The sequence below is a fragment of the Halichoeres trimaculatus genome, unplaced genomic scaffold (genome assembly GCF_033239565.1).
Source record: "Halichoeres trimaculatus isolate MK-OKI-2021-1 unplaced genomic scaffold, fHalTri1.1 fHalTri1_scaffold_1, whole genome shotgun sequence".
In the NCBI taxonomy this organism is placed as follows: domain Eukaryota; kingdom Metazoa; phylum Chordata; class Actinopteri; order Labriformes; family Labridae; genus Halichoeres; species Halichoeres trimaculatus.
The window spans coordinates 36,977,147-36,996,848 of NW_027437179.1; the positions used below are offsets into that span (position 1 = coordinate 36,977,147).

The window sequence follows — 19,702 nt, forward strand, 5'->3', positions numbered from 1 at the left end:
GTTTACCTCCGAAATAAATCCAACAAAGAAGAAAAATGTGACACAGTAAACAAAGAGCATAGATGGAAGACATGCAGCATTTTGTCCTCTCTGTGATTGGCATTTAGCTCTTTGATACAAAGTACAATTAAGCTTTGTTCCGGAGAAGTCTGTGTGCCGCCAGAAGAAATACAGCCGCTGTTGGTTTAAGTGACGATTCTTTTGACCAATCAACGGTCTGCAGTGTTGTAGCTCCACCTTCCAAGAACAGATCGGTTCAGTCTGGCACCCATTCGAAAGGGTCCCAAAAAGTGGGACGGCTTTTTCTGTTATTTGGGGATCTGTCCCGGGATAAGTCAGTGGAAACGCCACAAAATGCGCACCGTAACGAGACAAACTGAACCGGTCAGCTTAGTGGAAACACGGCTCAAGTTCGAGACAAAAATGAGCTCTGAATTGCTTGTAACAAGTGAAAAAAAATCTACCTATGGACAAAGAAAAAATTGCTCAAGAATTTGCTTAAAACTAGAATGTCTTTTCTCTCGTTGCATTGGAAGGTTTTATGTAACAAGAAATTCAGACCTCATTATTGTCTTTAAAAACTTGAAATAAGACATTTTTTCTGGACTGGTTAGTTGAATGTGGCTCATATTAAGTCTAAAACAGCATTTCCTACTGAAAATAAGACAAAAACACTTGATAAGATTTCCGTTTTTTGCAGGTATTTGTGCTCTGCTACTTGCTAAAACACTTTTCAAATCCTCATTTTTTAAAGTTGCTACATAAAAAATCATTATGAACTTATTAAAGGCTTGACAAGAGATGTGCACCCTTCCTTCTTTAAACTGGGATTCTACGACTGGGGTGAGCTGTAACTTCTGCTCTGACCCACCTTTCCTCGTAGGACAGCTTTGAGAGCTATTCGAGCTATGAGGTAGGACCAGAAGATGTGCAGCACTTGGAGCACCAGCAGTAAGGAGTTAAAGAGCCACCAGGACGGGTACGGCCCCACTATGGCCCAGCTCTCAAACATAGTGGAGTTCAGGATCCTGGAAAACAAGAGAGAAGGAACATATGTGATCATTTACTTATAATCATGACAAACTCATTCTGATGTGCATAATTTATCCCAGTGAGAGGGAAAAGCAGAGAGGAGCCGTGTTTTCATCTCATTAATCAGCACTCCTCCAATGAGGCCAATTATATCAGACTGTAAGTCCCATCAGGACAATGACAGCCCAGCAGGGGAGTTACATGAACGGCGGAGTGTAGGTGAGGTCACGGCTTCCTTTAAATCCAGCTGAGTGACAGCGGGTTGTCAGCAGACCCACCTCCCCCAGCAGAGGTTTGGATTTCAGTCCAGATCGCTGCAGCGGCAACCCTAGCTTTATCACTCATCCAGACCAAGACACTGAATATAGCTGCTCAGGTTACTTTCACCAATGATCGGCTGCCTTTTGTCTGGCTCTCTGGAGGCTGAGCTTCCACATTCAGGTCCTTGTCGAGGATGAGTCGGTTCCAGATGGATCCCTGGACCCGAAACATGAGCGAGGATCTCCACAGGGTGAAACAATGTGAGGCAGTGAGGGGTGCTGCGAGGTTCCTCTGATTTACAAACTGGTGGCTGAACCAAGATATAACTGATATTTACTCACTGACTGCAGGTCTCTCAGGGAACTCACCATATTGGATATATAACAAGTCGTGTGATGAAGAATGCCACGCTAAACACAATGAAAAGGAAGTCACACAAGCGCTGGTACTTGGCGTAGTTGGCCAGCTTCGCAGCCTGGAAGAAACAAGAAAAACAGATGCAACAGAGCATTTTTTTTTTACCTTGAATCAACACGTCAAATTTGAGAGCAAATAATCCTAAAAAAAAGCTAAACATGCTTTAAAATAATATAGTGAAGAATAATAAAGTTCACAGCACACTCTCAGGACACACATTTCTGCATATAATCCTTCATTTTAACCCAAAAGGTACTTTTTATGTAAAAAGTTTAAGGAGCAGGTGGAAAGGTTTTTGTTATAGTTTGACAGCCTGTCACATCAGATTATGTGTGTTACCCTAAACATAAAAATGGAGTGTAGTATTTTTAATGTATTTTATTGTTTTAAACATTGAACAGTTATTTCAGAATGGTTTGAATAAGATCCACCGTTGGCGCTCACCTCCAGCAGGAAGTCAGAGGCATCGTGCACACACATCACCAGGCTCCCCACTCGCGCCATGTTGTTGACGTACGAGAAGCTGATCAGGCTGACTGTCGCCAGGTGATGGATGAACATGATCAGAAAGTCCTGGGATCAAAACAAAAGAAAAAAGGAGGATATGAAACAGGTTGATATTTTACTTTTTGAAATCTTTGTAGTTTGAAATCCAGAGTTTCAGCGTCACAAAGGAAAATTTAATCTTTTTTCTATTAGGAAAAGCACAGTTTGTTTTCCATTACACATAGATTTCAGTATCAATTAGACAAGTAAATAAAGTCTTAGTGACTTATTCCATAATGCTTTCCCAGATTATTATCATTTTTTCTAGGGATGTCCCGATCCGATCACGTGATCGGAATCAGGGCTGATCACGTCATTTTTTAAAAAGCCTGGGGCCTTAGTTCTTGTTTTTAATTAAAATGTGTATACTAGCACATCATCATTCATTTCAAAACTTTATTTGTAATTATAACAAGTACAACGAAATTGCAAACAAGAAATTGCAACCGTATTGTCACACACATACGAGGTAATCTTGTGGTGCACCACTGAGAAGTTTTATTTTTATTTTGTTGATCCAATGCTGCACTAAGTGGAGAAAAAAGGCTATATCCATGTTGGATAGAATGATACCTTCATTTAAATAAAATAAAATAAAAACTCAAAGGACAACTTATAGGAGTTTTTTTCTTTTCTTTTTTTCTTAATGCATTGCTGAAAGATCAAATCGGGAAATATCAGGGTCGGCAGCTACTCAAAATAAAAAAATCGGAATCGGATCGGGAGCAAAAAAACGTGATCGGGACATCCCTAATTTTTTCCCTTATAAGTCATTTCAGTATTCACTACAACATGAACCACAGAATGGGGCAGCTCACCACTACTAGATCAAAAAATAAAAATAAAAACAATGCATAGGGGGTTTATCTTAACAATTCATGGAAAATTAAATCTTAAGTAAAATTTAATGCTGACATAGGAGCATCCTGGTACAACTGTGGATCACACTAATGCATTTAACCTCACAGCTCTTTCTTTCTACACGTCCATAAGGTAAACAGCCTTTAATAATAATAATGATAATAATAATAATAGTAATAATAAACACTTTAACGTGGAAGAAAACTGTTTTTAAGACAAGAAAATAAACACCGAGCACTCAGCTGAGCTTGAGTCCAGATTAAAATGTAAGTGTATTAAACAACAAATGCAGCAGATTTGACATAACATGAGTCTGGTTCTGTTTGAGGTTTCTGCCCGTTAAAGGGAAGTTTTTCCTTGCCATTGTAACTTGCTAAATGCTGCAAAGTCCTGTACTCATGGTGGATTAAGATGAGATAAAACTCCTTATCTTGTCTTGATGTTGATATTCTGCTAATAAAATTTCATTAACATTTACGGGTCTAGGCCTGTGAATGTTTTTGTAAAGTGTCTTGAGATAACGCTTGTTATGATTTGGCGCTACACAAATAAAGATTGATTGATTGACTGGTCTTAGAGCAGCCCAAAGCTAGCTTGAAGTTAGCAGATGTATTGGGGATACAATTTTATCAAACTCTTAAGACCCGAGCTTTTGTCTGGTGTGCCATTTTTATTTCACCTTGCTATTTGGGATAAGTGAGGAGGTATAACACCTAAACTCGGTCTTTGTACAGGAAGTTTGATTATTTGTGTTATGAGTTCTCCACTAGTTGTTTCTTAGTAGTGTTATTATATTTGGGTGTAATGTTGTGATTTTACCAAAAGATGACGTGGGCAGTGTCCCTAAATGTGGCTAATCAGTCAAAGTTTAAAGAAATGAAGTATCATGGGTCTAAGAAGCAGAAATTTAGTCTCTACATATGTAGACGCTGGGTCTTAAGAGGTTAAAATAAATGTTTAATCAACTAGAAGTGTGAAAGAAGTCAAAGCCGAGGGAAACCAAGTATCTGGGTAAACAGCTCATATTGTTATACATCTTTTATACCCCCGTCATCCACACAAGTTTGCAGCTTTACGTCACAAACAATGTTTTCTGAAAACTCCGGCCAAAATGAAGATTTTGGAAAACTCTGGTTTCATGCTTTCATGTAGACGCTGGTAAACAGAGTTTTCAGATCTCAAACGTCACAACACAACATCATTCTGATTGGATGGCATGGGGTGTAGGTCTGGAAAACACTACCAAATATGGGTTTGGCATACTTTGAGCCACAATTATCAGCGGCTTTGCCCACAGTGTGTGAATGAAAGTATTTATTAACAAATGAGAAGGGTATTCGTCTTTTGCCTCAGTCATTGCTGTCATGGCACAATAAGCTTCATTTATCCAACCAATAAAAGGCAAGACAATACTTAGATTAGACTCATGTTATTTCTTTTTTCTGTATCAAAGGTCTGATATACAACAAGTGTGAGAGGTCATCATTAGCAGCATCATAAAACATATCCTGGGACTATGACTTAAACTTCAGCACAGAATATCAAATACATTTGATTAAACTTTAATCAGACTCGTAACTTTGAATCTCAGTCAGAGAGCAAATTAATGTGAGGTGTTGATGGTGAAGAGCAGCGAGAGACAATCACAGAAAGGGTAAAGACGGTGCTAAAGGTAAAGATAAAGGTAAGAGATGTGTGCAACTGACAGCCGAGTCATCTGGACTGACAGCAGCTGAGTGAAGAGTAGATACAAAGACAGACTGACGGAGGTCTGAAACAAACACACCCAAAGGAAACAAAAATTATTCTAAATAACTCTACCATACCATTTTTCAGCCTTTTACTTGTTAGAGTTAACCATTTATGAACAAAAACTTTTTGCACAAGACTTTTATGCAACTATTACTCAAGAAAAGAGAAACATCATCACTGAAGTGCTTTAGAAAGATCCAGTCAAACTTGCTGCATGTTAGGTCATTTGCATTGTTTTAAAATAAAAATAATGCAAATGACCTGAAAGTTTTTATTTCCCTAAACCTCTTTCATGCAACACTGGTATTTTTTTTAGATAACAATGAGAAGGAACATGAAGTTATTATTCAGACCTTTCTTTATTTTAATTATACTATTATTTTCAAGGTATGAAGCCTCCAAGGACACAACAACTGAAATCAAAAAGATTTTTCATTGAGCTCTTTAGAGACTTTTTAGAAACCTGGTTTGGATTTTGCTTTGTTGGCACATTTGCATGCGCCAAGAGTGAGCCCTGACCTTGAAGATTTAATATGCAAAATAAAAGGCGGAATAGTACGCAGCAAGACGCATGCAAAACAAGGGCAGAAGATGTAAAGCCTGCAGGTTTTCTTCCATGTTTTGAATCACAGAATTAGAAAGAATTAGAAAAACTTTGTTTACCCCAGGAGGACATTTGGTTAGTACATTTCCTCTCAGACATTTTAACAAGAATACTGTAGTAGTATTGCAATATCTTTTTTCATAAACTTTGTTTTTTAAATTGAATGTCCTTTGCCAGGGAAAGCTTGACTTCCTTATATTGAGACATGTTTTTTATTCTGTCATCTTTTGTACAGTTTAAAAGGGGAACCAGAAGTTTTTTGTGATTAAAACAGAACATTAATCATTTACAATCCAAAAGTTAGCTTGTTTACAGTTGTAGCTTGTTTTCCCTCCCCTTTACAGGTGTACACGTCATTAAATCTGGAAACAACATTGAAAACTTAAAACTTAACTTCAATTGAGCTTTGTATCTATGTATGTGTGTGTATATCTGTGTATTTCTGTGTGTGTGTGTGTATAGGTGGGTTATTGAAGGTCAACTTGTGAGAATGTCAATCCTCTGTCACCAGGCGCACCCTGCATTTCATATGAAAAAAGACCTTTTTTTGTTTTATTGGATAAACTCCAACTAATCATATATCAGTGGAAACCCCAGGATGTCCTCTAAAACAGGTGTTCTCAAACTTTTCTAGACCAGGGACCCCTTTCAGGTTGGACATTTTCTCGATGGCTCCCTTGTTTTCTTAATGATTAGCTCAATATTAATATTTTGTCACAATGTAATATGTAGCACTTTGCAATTATAGAATCAGGCTACATTTATACTTCCCAAGTAATTAATTTTGTAAATTTTGAGAAAATGTTACCTCTGAGGCAGTGGGGGATAGTCACTAGCCCTCCTAGACGGTATAACACACTGAACCGCCTTCTTGGGTGGCAAAAACTAGAGATAGACCGATATGGATTTTTCTTGGCCAATACCGATACCGATTATTTGTTGCCAAGGAGACCGATGACGTATATTTGAAGCTGATATTTATTTGCAGTCAAAGTGCAAATATTGGTGTCAAAATTTTGAACAATACAAACTCCAACACTTAGCTTCATTCAAATACCTTTGCAGAGCTGCAAGGGTATTTGCAGCACAGCACAGTTTTAAATTTATTTCTTATTGGCCGTCGGTTTTAAAAAAAAAGCCAATGCCGATTTGACTCAAAATGTGAAATATCAGCCCGATATTCGGCCCGGCTGATAATCGGTCTATCCCTAACAAAAACGCACACTTAATGTGTCTTTTTAAAAATTTTTTTGGTTTGTTTTTTTATCCCTGCCCTCTAAAAAGTGTGTGCATGCTGTTGCACCAAGGTGTTTTCTTTTTTGTTTTGAGGGATTTTTTCCTGATGTTGTTCATTATGAAGTGATAGACATGTCTTGATCAGAGAACTGATCTCATGGCACCAAACTAAATTAGGCAGGAGTACATGGAAAAAAAATGGCTGACTTTACTGGTGCAGGAGAACCCAGTTTGTTAATATGCTTTTCCAATGATACAGCACACTTTTACAATTGTTTTTTAATTATTCCAAAGATCCCCTAGCTATGGTTCACTGACCCCTGGGGGTCCTGGGACTCCACTTTGAGAAACTGTTTTAGGTCATTTGCGTTCTTTTAAGTTGATACAAATGACCTCAAAGTTTTATTCCCCTCAACCTCTTTCATTCAACATTAATTACTTTTTGTAAATAACAATGGAAAGGAACATGGTTATCATTCAGACCTGTTATTATTTCAATCATACGATTACTTTCAAGGTATGAAGCCTCCAAGGACGTAACAACTGAAATCAGAAAGATTTTTCGTTGAGCTTTGCAGCTCGAGGGTTTATCTGACAGAAGTGCTAAGATTTCTCTCATCATGGTGGACTAAGCCTTTTTGGATTTTGCTTTGTTGGCACATTTGCATGCGCCGAGAGTGAGCCCTGACCTTGAAGATTTAATATGCAAAATAAAAGACAGAATAGTACGCTGCAAAGATGCATGCAAAACAAGGACAGAAGATGTAAAGCCTGAAGGCTTTCTTGCATGTTTTGAATCACAGAATTAGAAAGAATTAAAAAAACTTTGTTTACCCCAGGAGGACATTTGGTTAGTACATTTCCTCTCAGACTCGTAAACAAGAGTACTGAAGTGTTAACATAAAACATGATTAAAAATCAATTTTTATCTGGGACCCAGAAGAAGAAAAAGCGCATCACATATTAGTCTTAGTTTAAAGTAGTATGCTGAGATATTTTTTGTCTGAACCTTTTTTTTTATCGGATAAACGTCAACAAATCAGATTTCACTGGAAAGCCCAGGATGCCCAGGCTTTTTATTTGCAGACTATTTTCCTCTCTGGTTGCACTTAAATAAATCAAAAATTTCAGATCCCGGCTCACCCCACTCACCACTGGCGTTCCCCAGGGCTCTTTCCTGGGCCCCCTTCTCTTTATTATTTACCTCCTACCAATTGGTCTCATCTTTCAGAAATTTGGAACTCACTTTTACAGCTATGCCGATGATACCCAGCCTGCCATCTTATCCTTCTCTAACTGCATCACTGGAGTTAAATCCTGGTTCACTCACAACTTTCTAAAACTCAACAGCGCCAAAACCTAAGTCCTCCTTGTTGGCTCCAAACAAATTCTGACAAAGTCCCCCAACTTGTTATTAACCATTGACAACTTAAAAGTCTCTTTCCCCCTTAACAATAAAGAGCCCAGGTATCATCTTTGACAGGACTCAGTCCTTTGAAACTCAAATCAATAACATCCCTCCTCCGGTTAAGACTTCTGCAAGTCTCTTCTTTGTGGTCTACCACTCAAGCTTCTCAATAAACTCCAACTGGTTGTTTTAATGTAATTTATTGTTGTTTTTATATTTTGTTATGTAAGGAGAACTTGAGAATCATGAAAGGCACCCACAAATAAATTATTATTATTATTATTATTATTATTATTATTATTATTATTATTATTATTATTATTATAAGTAATAATATTAATTTAAATATAATTACCAATAATAAAAAAATAAAAAGTAATAATAATAATAATAATAATAATAACAATAACAATAATAATAATAATAATAATAATAATAATAATAATAATAATAATAATAATAATAATAAATTAATTGATACTTTTATTATTATCATTATTATTATTTTGTTTTTTAAATAAAGATCTTAAAGTGATGTCCTCTATAGAGAACAAAATCGCATTGCTGGATTTCAGGAGGTTAGGGATGGGTACCAAATTAGGGATGGGTACCAAATTAGCTACTAGTACCAACCGTCTGTAGTACCACGTACCAATTTACGTAAAATCAAAAAGTACCATATTTAGGTACCTAAACACTTCCTTGTGACTGTGAGAAAGTGGAAGACTAGGTGATTTTCCATGCTGGACATGAACACAGCAGTGCAGGGTTATATGTTAGTATGTTAAGTTGAAAAACTTTGGGAATTTATTATTCAACAAATTGATATTTTTGCCACATAAACACACAAAAGTACCGTTTCATTTCAAATGTGAAAGATACCCATCCCTACAGAAGGGTATAAATACTAAATTGAGATAAAATGAAACTTAAAAATGATAAACCGCTGAATACTCAACAGAGTTAACCAGTTAACAATCACATTACATAACACTGTTGTAATGGAGAAACAAGTTTGTGCCAGACTCTGTTATACTCAGCCAAAACAATCTCAGTCACAGCTTGCAGGATTTAGCAAGCAGGCTGCAAACTCTGAGGTAAACATTGTTTTACTTTCAGAATGTTGTACTTAGATTACATAAATACTCAATTTCCAGCATGAAAATTTAAAAATGAATTAATCAAAGGAGAATCTCCCCAAATCTCATAACTTAATTTATTCCTCAGTGAACAAACGAATGCACTCGATGAAGCCGCATGTAGTGAAACCATCAGCTGATCACACAGAGTTCAGCTCCACGGTCTAGGTGTAGCTCTGGCCTCCTCTCCCGGTGTCACAGTCCAATTATTAGCTGAATTAAACATTAAAGCCTGAGTGTCTGTGGCTGTAACTAACTCCAGCTCCAACAGGCGGCTGCTGTTCACAGGAATTTCTGTAATTGAGTTAGGCCCGCTCCGTCCTGCACTCACATGACACCGGGAGCCCTCGTGCTGAAAATCCAAAGCATTCACAGACTGCGCAGCACCAAGCCCTGCTCCCGCCTTTCCCCAAATAACACATGACCATGTGACTCTCCAAAACGATTACAAACGTAAGGGCTGGTGACAAAGCATGCAGCTGAAAATGCGATGCGTCTGCAATACACACAACACACACACACACACACACACACACAACTCCAACTCTATGCCATCGTTGAATGAGGAACAATGGATGTATTATCAAACGTTTCTCTGGGAGTGGCAGCTGTGGTGTTCACCAACAGAATCAGTCACTGTGGTTCCCCTTACCTTCCTTTTAATGTCTGTGAACTGGGAGAACATGAGCGACCAGTAGAAAGCCAGCTCTGTCACGTAGTAGTGGTAAAGCCCCGGGGTCATGACCTGAAGAGAAAGATGAACAGATCGGTTCAGGGCGGCATCTGATGTTTTTAAATTCAATGATTACATAAAGAAACAAAGATACACACAACCACCACTGGGAATAAAGTAATTCCCAGTCAAGTCAGTAAGGTGTGACATGTTTTGCTTTCTAGTGATTCTTGTAACACCTTTAAATGAGACTGAAGCTACAGAAAGTAAGTTTAACATCCTCAACAGCAAGTCAAAAACAGCACTCTGTCTTTTTTTCTAACATAACCTTTGTCATAAACTTTTAGCTCATGTATAAAGCAAAAAGGGATATATCTCAAAGCCAAAATTAAAAACTGTAACTCAGGTTAAGCAAGCCGTCTGTCACTCTTATATGTTTTCCTTACACCACTAAATGAAATTGTGATGTGTTTTTGTTTGAAAGTAATAACATTGAGACAGATTTGACTGTTCAAAAGATCCAGCAGATCTGTACACTGTGATTAACTCAGTGATACAAAACAGGAATTAAAATCCCACAACATATTCTGTAAAAGTGTAGTACTACCAGAAATATTAAAACAGAAAGGAGGCATGCATGTTGACACTAATAAATGTTTCTGGTGGTCTACGAGAGGTGTGAAAAAATATAGATACAGCATCATATTGCGATACTTTGACCTGTGATAAAATATTGATCTATCAACTCTTATCAACGTCTTCCACCTCCACTGGGGTAGATATCACTGAAGAGCTATTCCGCTGTATGTTACCCATAAACTGTAGAATAAATATAATCTCAAAGTTTATTCAAAATATTTTTTTCTAAACTTGATGATGTGTGTTTTGATGTAAACCTCAATGTTTTCTCTCTTTTCTTGGGTCAGTTAGTTAAAATCATTTGAAGTTTAATTTTGACAGTGTAGTATACTGATAAAATAATAATCATAGTCATGTTTTGTGCAATATTTGATTTTTTATCAGTAACATTGGTTACAACAAGTGACATTTATTAGTGTCATCGACCGACCACGTTTTTCCTAAATAATTTCTTTCCTACATTAGTTTAATGTCACAGTAGTTTAAGTGACAAACCTGACACACTTTATGTTTTCAAGTGAAGTGTTTGTATGAAACACAGCATCTGTTTTGGTTTTTTTTAACCACAATAAAAAAGAAAAAGTTGTTTTCAGTCAAACAGTTGACTGGGTAGAACAAGGGTGGCCAACGAGTCAGGGACCAAGAGCCGCAAAAAACGTGGTCTTGCAAATGCACTTCCTCTCACACATGAACGAAATGACATAAAATTAAAATATAATTATTTTGCAATTTCAAAGCGAGATCTATTGTGTTTGTAAGTGCATTTAAATTTGTACTTGGAGAAGAGACAAAGTTCCATCTATGTATGTATGTATGTATGTATGTATGTATGTATGTATGTATGTATGTATGTATGTATGTATGTATGTATCCATCTATCTATCTATCTATCTATCTATCTATCTATCTATCTATCTATCTATCTATCTATCTATCTATCTATCCATCCATCTATCTATCTATCTATCTATCCATCCATCTACGAGTACATGAACGATTGAGAGGAGCATATGTAGAGAAAAGAAACTGAAACTTAAGTATCAATCACATCACCCAAGTATAGATCAATACTGGTCCCAACTTTTGCAACAATATATCAGTTTTATGTGTGGATCAAAGAGCCACATGCGGCTCGCGAGCCACAGGTTGGCCACCCCTGGGGTAGAATATCGCAATATATCACAATATTGTGATATATTGTGATATTATCGTAAAGTGGTGCGTATAGTGGTGCGTATCGTGATGCGTGTCATATCATGAGGTTCTTTCCAATACTCACCCCATCTACAACCTCCCACTGCCCTATCCTAATAACTGGTCTTAAAGGCGCTGTGATGAGTTTTTATGTTGTGTTGACTTTGGTGACCTGTTTATCATAACGCAACTCTTGCCAAAGCATTTGATGTAAAAATGAATGCAGATCTTCTTTAACACTATTTTTCTTCTTTAGCACTACTTTTTTTCTTGATGTGAAGGAAAGATGCTGCAGGTTGGATTTAAACTATGGCCATCCCTTTGAGAGCCAACCTTATAGGGCGCAACCTAAACTGCTTGGCCATATTTGCATCTGTTACACTACTTTGTTTTGTCCAAAACAACTTTTTTTTTTTTTTGCAACATCCAAATTGATGAGATTTCTTTTTTTATTTGTAGCTACAAATAATTAACTGCAGCACTATGATGACAGAACTTAAGAACTATTAGTTAGCATTCAAAAAGTGTACAGACAAACCAGTCTAACGTCAGCCCCAATGTCAGTATGTGTGCCTTGGTATGCTCTGAAAAACGTCACCTTTGCAAAAAAAATGCACATGATTTAACTTTTCTTTCCACAACAGTTTAAATACTAAGTCCTGGGCCCTGTTCTACGAAGCAAGTTTAGTCTAGCGAGATAGCCTTGGAGCTACCTCGCTGAACTGAGCGCGGTAGCTGGCGGTCTCGCTACACGGTTTTACGACGCTGGTTATCAACCTCACAAGTGGATCCAGCTAGGAAATGAGCGCGTGCACACATATAAGGCGGAGCCCGCTGCATCTGACCAATCGCGAACATGGAGCAGTCTGGAGCGTCAGAGCAGGCGGAGAGAGAAGGACCGCGTACTTCATACAGGAGGAGCAGATGGTGATCATGAGGAAGTATGACGAGGTGAAACATGTTTTTAACGTTAAAAGCAGCACTGTCGCCGCTGCTAAAGCACGGAAGGAGTGCTGGCAGAAAATTGCTGACAGTCTAAATGCGTAAGTGTAGTGGTGTAGTGCAAATAAAATATTTTGTGCCATTATCATCCTGAAATAGCACTGTTCCCCATGCACTTTTACTGTAACATGCAACATATTTGATTTAGTTCTTACGTGAATTTATTCATTTGTTCATTCCTATCGTGTTTACATTTTTTGTGTGATATGTAGCCCACATGAGTCCTACATGAATTCCTGTTACAATTTTAATACGGGCAATAAAATATTGTCATGGAACAGAAGTGTTGGCACTGAAGATCTTATTACGGCAATGAGAGTTCATTCCCTTTAACTACCTGTAGAAAGTGTCATGTACTACCAACCCCTCCCTAGAAAACCGGTAACTTTCATAAAGGTGGTCATCAGAAAAAGAGAGTGGGTTGGGCTCCGATGTCCACGGGATCCTCTAAGAACGGACGAGCCATTTTTTCGTGAGGGCTCATTGGTCAGTGGGCGGGGTTTTTATAGTCCGCGAGTTCAATCTGGAACCTAACCTGCCCCGGAGCAGGTTAGCCGTCCAGTGTACGTTGCCATGGAGACTCGCCTCGCTGAGGAGTGATCCCGTGTCGTAGAACAGGGAATCCGAAACCTATCCTCAAAGCTACCTCGCTAGGCAGTAATCCTGCTTCGTAGAACAGGGCCCTGTGTAAGGTCATTTAGCTATGTTAGCTTGCAGAGCCCTGGCTGAAAAGGAATATCTTTTTGCAAATTTGCTCCAATATCAGCCATGAGGGCAAAACACTATGTCAATCAGAAATAATCTCATTTTACTATGAATTTCCTGAAAAGGCATTAGTATAAGAGTGAGATTAATGTTAGTATCTGTTCAACCAGTCAGACTCAAGGATCAGAGAAGCCCCTTGTTAAAAGCTAAACAAAGTACACCTTCCTCATTTTACCTGTCTAACTGTTTTTGCAACATTCTTTATCTTTATAAGAACAGTAAAAAGGGAGTGAGGTGAAAGTAAACATGTGCTAACAATGTCTCTAATGTTCACTGAAGGTAAGAGGACAGGAAAAGTCAACACGAGCTACTTTTCTGCCTCTCATGGTTTATAAGAGGGTCAAAGTCCTCCAATTAAATCCAGCAGCACTGTGATGCATGTTAACGTCCTGAAACCTGAGGCTACATGTACACAGAGGTTAAACTGCTTCATACCTGATAGGGGTAATTGTACCAGCAATGCCGAGTATCCCACATCCAGGGGCACTAAACACAAACACACATTAGTTTAACAAAGTAGTGATCATGTTTTTGTTTACAGAAAAACTCTCAAACAATCAAACAGTATCAGTCAATGCTATCAGTAAATGTGTGCCCACCTGCCACAGAAATTGGAACCCATACGTAAATATGCACAAATAAAATGTAAACCTCCACCTGAAAGTGAGATATGAAGAATATAAGACAAAGTTGATGACAGAGACACAAAAAACAACCTTACACAATCTAAAGCGTGTGCATTAACCTACATGCTCTCACAGAACTTAGTGTGTGTGCTGGGTTTGTCCTGGTTCCTGCGGTGTCTGAACCAACGCTGGACCTTTCGGACCTCCCAGTCCAGCTGCTTTGAGAGGCCATTCAGGTGGCGGGAGTCTGGATTCTGTGCGGGGAGAGAAAGGAAACAGGAAACGACTCAGGCCGGATCAAAGAGCTTCCCTCAGATGAAAGAAAAGTTTTTTACTACATGGATCATGCATCAGCATACTGCGGTTCTGCTGATGAGACACTATTTGGGCTTTAATCTCTGAAAATCTACAGAGCATGTGAAGTCAGCAGTAAACCGACCAGGGTGAAGTCTGCATTTAAAGTTTCAGTGAAAACTTAAAGTTGCCAAAACTGCAGTAAGACATTTCTGCATGAAAGTTACAATCAGGGAAGAAATGTGCTCTTACGTAACAGTTTCATCACATATTGGCTGAGTTCCTTCCAACAAACAAATCAGTTTCTTCTTCTTTTATGCAGAAAACTGATTTAGTTTTAAGAAATTACCCTTTAACCCTGACTTGAGTTGTTAAAGCCCTTTGTGCTGCTCATTATACCCATGGCTCAACAACAAAGCTCCCTGAAAATGAAGCCGTACTGATCATGTCAGTAAAGAAGTGTTTTAATCCAATCTAATCTGGCGAGAGTTTAAACCTTAAAGGAACTCAAACTTTTCACCATTGTGCAGCTCTGAGTTCATGCTCACTGTGAATAATGTGGCTATAAGAAGGAGCACGTAAGAATGAAAGCAAACCTGTGTGATGGATGTAAACACTTTCTCCAGGACTGCGTTAGGCTGAGCTCGTCGTCCAGTTCCAGGATGAATGTGGAGACTCCGGGCACAGGTACTTGCAATAAATCTGTGTCAAAAGAAAAAAAAGGAAAAATGAAAACTCACATGATGTTTTTAGAACTTACATAAGAACTCTGAAAAAAACCCCACAGAGCTGGTCTGGCCAAGGATTTACATGGTATTTAATCTACAATCAGATAGCAGAGAATCGTTTCTTTGCACCTTTGACACAGTGGAAAGTGTGTCAGATAGTTAAAATTCAAGAAAATAAGTTTTTAGGGACGGTTTGAATTAGTGAGATTTTCAGTATAAATAAAATGAGGCTGAGATATGAGATCCAGATGGGAACTCTGAGAAAGGAGGGGAGTAAACAAACAAAAAGAGCTGCAGCGTGGAGCTTCTGTGCTGTGGCATTAATACTAACCTGTGCAGCTTTGGACTGTTATTTCAATAGATGATTGTTACTTTGTGTTTGGATGCTCATGCTCACACATATGCATGCTAGTTGCCAGTGCTTTTTTAAAGATAGAGCTGTTTGGAGTGCAGATCTTTTTTACACTATGTTCCTTTTTCTCAAAAACTTTTCCCAGGATGCAACGTGATGATGTCATGCATGTACTTGTAGTTATTGTTTGAAACGCAGGGTTGGGAGAGTTACTTTATAAAATTATAAAATGTAATCAGTAACTTACTCTAAGTATCACAATATTTAAGTAATGTACCAGATTACTTTCAGTTACTTTTGGATTACTTCAATACCAAACATGCACATTAAGGCGTGAGAGTATAAAAGATGTGTCATCTGCTCGGTGTATTTTTTAGAGAAACATCCGACTATAAAATCTCCTTTTACACTTTTAATGAATCAGGTGTCCATATACTGAATTTTAAAGTCAGAGCATTCTGAACAGAGGGGCTATGAGAGCCTGGAAACAATGCTGCTGTGCTTGATTTATTGGCTTGTTGGACCAAAACATGTTACTACCATTTCATGAAGACATCAATGATCCATATTTAACTGCAGAAAAGGAGCAGAATATGGGACCTTTAATCCACTATGCTAATAAAGCTTGCTTAACACTGGCTGGGTGGGGCAATAACACACATCCATCACAACCATCCCCTTATAAACTTAATTACTTAATTTGATTAAATTAATTAATTGGATAAAAGTTTTCTGTTGCAATGTCCAAGCATTAAACAAGGGTGCGTGGACATAGTTGACTTTGTTTGAGTGCATAACATCTGCATCTGTTTATAAATAATTGTTTGGTAAAGGGGTGGGAATTAATAAGTTTATACTTCATCCCACTCCTTTTCGAATATGTGATTAGAAAATGTCTGTTTGTTTGTATTTGTTTCTGTCTTTGACAGAAATTTCACTTTGACCTCATGTTCGAAATAAATTGAATAAAAAAAAAAAAATAAAAAAAAATAAATAAATAAATAAATAAATAAACAACTGAGAACATTTTCTTGATTTAAATAATGTTACAGAACGCCTAGGCAGTGAAAGAGAAAGACCGACAGAAGTGTGCCTGCAAATGTTTTTAAAAAGCATCTGTTGAAGTCATAAAGAACGGTACATCAGTCAGAGCATACATACTTCTAAGGATGAATTTTTGAGTCAAACAGGAAGTGAGTTATGGTCAGTCACAGAGAGAGACATTGTTCTGGATAGTTCTGTTTCAATAAACCTCTTCTTGCGGGGCGTAATCTCTGTTTTTTTCCTTTTCTTGTCTAACTGTTACAGCCCTGCAGGTTAACCCCAGCAGGTGTTATAACCTACCCCAGTGGTGGGGATGGTTGTAACAAAGGACCACCGTGTATTTGACATCACCTGGTGAGGTCTGTGATATTCTTGCTGAGGTTTGAATTGGTGAACAGATGTGGGAACTTTGCATCAAAGTTTGAGAACTCTGACTCAAAAATTCAGTGAGCTTAAGGTGCTGAAGCAAAAAATGTTACAACCATAACCTGTCTCCCCTATATCCGGTTTGATTTTAAAATGTAATTCCGCTAAAAAAAATCCCTGTTTTTATCAAATATACCAGTAATCTGATTACATATATTTTTCTGGCATGAGATGTCTAATGTCCTACCAGTGTCCATTGACCAACTCCAACCTCACCAATCAGAGCTAACGTAACCTCACTCTTCATTTTATTGATAGACTCTCAAGTTTGAACAGACCACTGCAGAATAACTGCTGACTGTGGGTTGGAATGAACATTAGCAAAAACAGCTTAGTCCGTGTTTTAGCCTTTAGGCCGTGCTCTATCACCCTCCAGTTTAGCTTTCTTCTGCTCTGACGTCCTTTTTCTTTTCGACAGTCCAGCTCCAGTGTTCATCATTACAACAACAAAAAAATCCAAGAAATCCTTTTCTACAGGAAACAGATGTTGTTTCTCAGCCTGCATAGTGTCATCAAAGGGACTTTCTATCCACGTGCTGTAAATGGATTAGCGTTTTCCACCAACACAGAGAAACAGCATTTAGAAATAACCAGTTTTGACACTAAAAGCCTCATTTTGAATCTTGAATATGTCAAAGTGTGTGACTATTTCAAGATCACTCACAAATTCCTGACTCCCTTATAACTTTTTTTTTTTTTTTTTTAAGTAATCACATAAATATTTAAATCAATATGCACGGTTTTGTTTTTTTCACTGGAACAGAAAAAAAGTCTTGCTAATGACACAATGAACTGCTTTGATACTACAGAGCTATCAACACTCCTACAACTCCATTACTCTAATGTAGTTTCTTATCAGCTGTTTAAAAAGCAAATACCACGCTTCAAATGCAATTAACAAACACAGAGTCTTTCTGTTATCTCTGTCTCCCTGCGCTAATATTTCCGGTAACCCCGCGCTCCTGTTTCCAGGGAGAAAACATCCACACAGGGAGCGGTTAATGTGTCGCATTAGTCTGAGTGAGTGAAGAGTGAATAAAACAAAAGTTTTCTCAAGGGGGGCTTCCTAAAATCCCAAGTGATTCTGAGATTCCTGCTGCATTATGGGAACATTAAGACCTCGTGTGACCTCAGACTGTAGGTCTGTTCTGCATTATGACTCAACCGTCCCAATCAGCTGGGAAACAAAGTCAACACGAGAGAAAGTTTTGATGATGCTGTATCACTGACAGGCAAATGATTTATTGTCATCCAGGTTCTTTAAATTGAGAAAGACGATTAACTATCACATAGGATCCCACGCTCTGACTTATAAAATATAGGTTTCATGTTCCTGAGTGTTATTTTTAAGGGTTTTTCAAAGTCCCAACAGCCATTAATCCTTCTTTGAAAGAAAGGCTCAATGCTCAAATATGAGAGGTTAATTTTCCTCAAAGAACCTGTGAATCAGGTTCAGCCAGGTTGGATCCCACTCATTTGTGTTCGGGTCAGATTTTGTACAGATTGTTTCGCTGCAACAAAGAGTCTTTGTGCGTAGTAGTACCCTGAAAAACAATTTGCTCAAAAGCATTAGAGAGGAATTCAAAAACAGGAGGAAAAACTTAGCAGCTGGAGTTATAGTTTGACTTCTCAAAACTACGATAGCTTTCATTTCAAAGTATCAGGAATGATAACTCTGAATTGTTCTAATAATCTAAAGCCAAAAAAATGAAATCTCAATCAATCATTTACACGGCAGCACAGTGTCACGGGGGTTTCTGCAGAAATGTACACAGAAACTGCTGAAGGAAACATTCCTGTGGTGTCGCTTTTTAAAATAAAGGAAAGCCATAAGTTTCTTTTGTCAGGAAAAATGCGGAGCTGCTGCACTGAGACTGACATCACACACACACACACAAACACACACACACACGGACAGCAGTGCTGCTGAGCGAGTAACCACAGTGACAGTGTAAAGAGCTTGCTCTGTCAGGCTGGAGGAAGCTGCAATAAAAAAAAATATTTAGACTCAACGAGCTCCAAGTTCACAAGGTCAACCCTGCTGCTGTTTCTAAGAGGCTTCTAATGGTTTGGTTTGTTTTTGACTGAAAGAAAGATGTCCAAACTTCATCATTAACAGGAGTTTAATCAGTCAGTCAAAGAATAAAGTCAGAATATATCGGTTAAGGTAACTTTTTTATTATCTCCTGTCATAGAAGAAGTACCATGAAATTTTTTCAAGGGAATCATTTCAACCAAATATTTAAAAACAAATTAAAGACAACGCATGTTAACATTAGCCATGATCAGTCAACACTAAATCTTACAAGAGATTAACCCTTGACCTCAGAAATCAAAATAAAAATCCCACAGCCTCAGTTTTAAGTGGTGATGGAGATTTTTTTTTTTAATCTTAAAGAAAAAAAATGTTATTCTTGGTAGTATTAACATAACAGATACGCAAGATACCAGGCCAGTACCAGCCTTATTTCAAGGTATTAGCACTTGTGAAGGCTGTCGATACCAGTAGCCTATACTCAAGGCAAAAAAAAAAAATCTTACATCCAGTAAGTCCTCCTTGTCAATAGTTGGGGCTACATCGCTGCGGTTTGACACCAGGGCAAATATGTGTCAGCTCCTGGTCAGACAAAATTAATGAACCAGGGAGAGTTAACAGTTAAACTGTTTTATTTTGTACGTCAGTTTATTTTAAAAAGTCCCTTA

General features: G+C 37.9%; 1 protein-coding gene across 2 annotated transcripts in view; it reads right to left on the minus strand.

Moving 5' to 3' along the window:
• The window catches only part of cers5 (ceramide synthase 5), a 45,213-nt gene that overhangs the window by 6,745 nt on the left and 18,766 nt on the right, over positions 1 to 19,702 (minus strand). For both annotated transcript variants that reach the window (XR_012599120.1, XM_074679763.1), the window contains exons 2-9: positions 15,046 to 15,151; positions 14,279 to 14,409; positions 14,129 to 14,186; positions 13,965 to 14,015; positions 9,909 to 10,001; positions 2,155 to 2,283; positions 1,662 to 1,768; positions 872 to 1,028 (exon numbers count right to left, since the gene is read on the minus strand). Coding sequence is in view for 1 of the 2 variants with exons in the window: in XM_074679763.1 (XP_074535864.1) it covers positions 872 to 1,028; positions 1,662 to 1,768; positions 2,155 to 2,283; positions 9,909 to 10,001; positions 13,965 to 14,015; positions 14,129 to 14,186; positions 14,279 to 14,409; positions 15,046 to 15,151 (832 nt within the window). In the remaining variant the exon portion in view is untranslated. The remainder of the gene's footprint in view (positions 1 to 871; positions 1,029 to 1,661; positions 1,769 to 2,154; positions 2,284 to 9,908; positions 10,002 to 13,964; positions 14,016 to 14,128; positions 14,187 to 14,278; positions 14,410 to 15,045; positions 15,152 to 19,702) is intronic.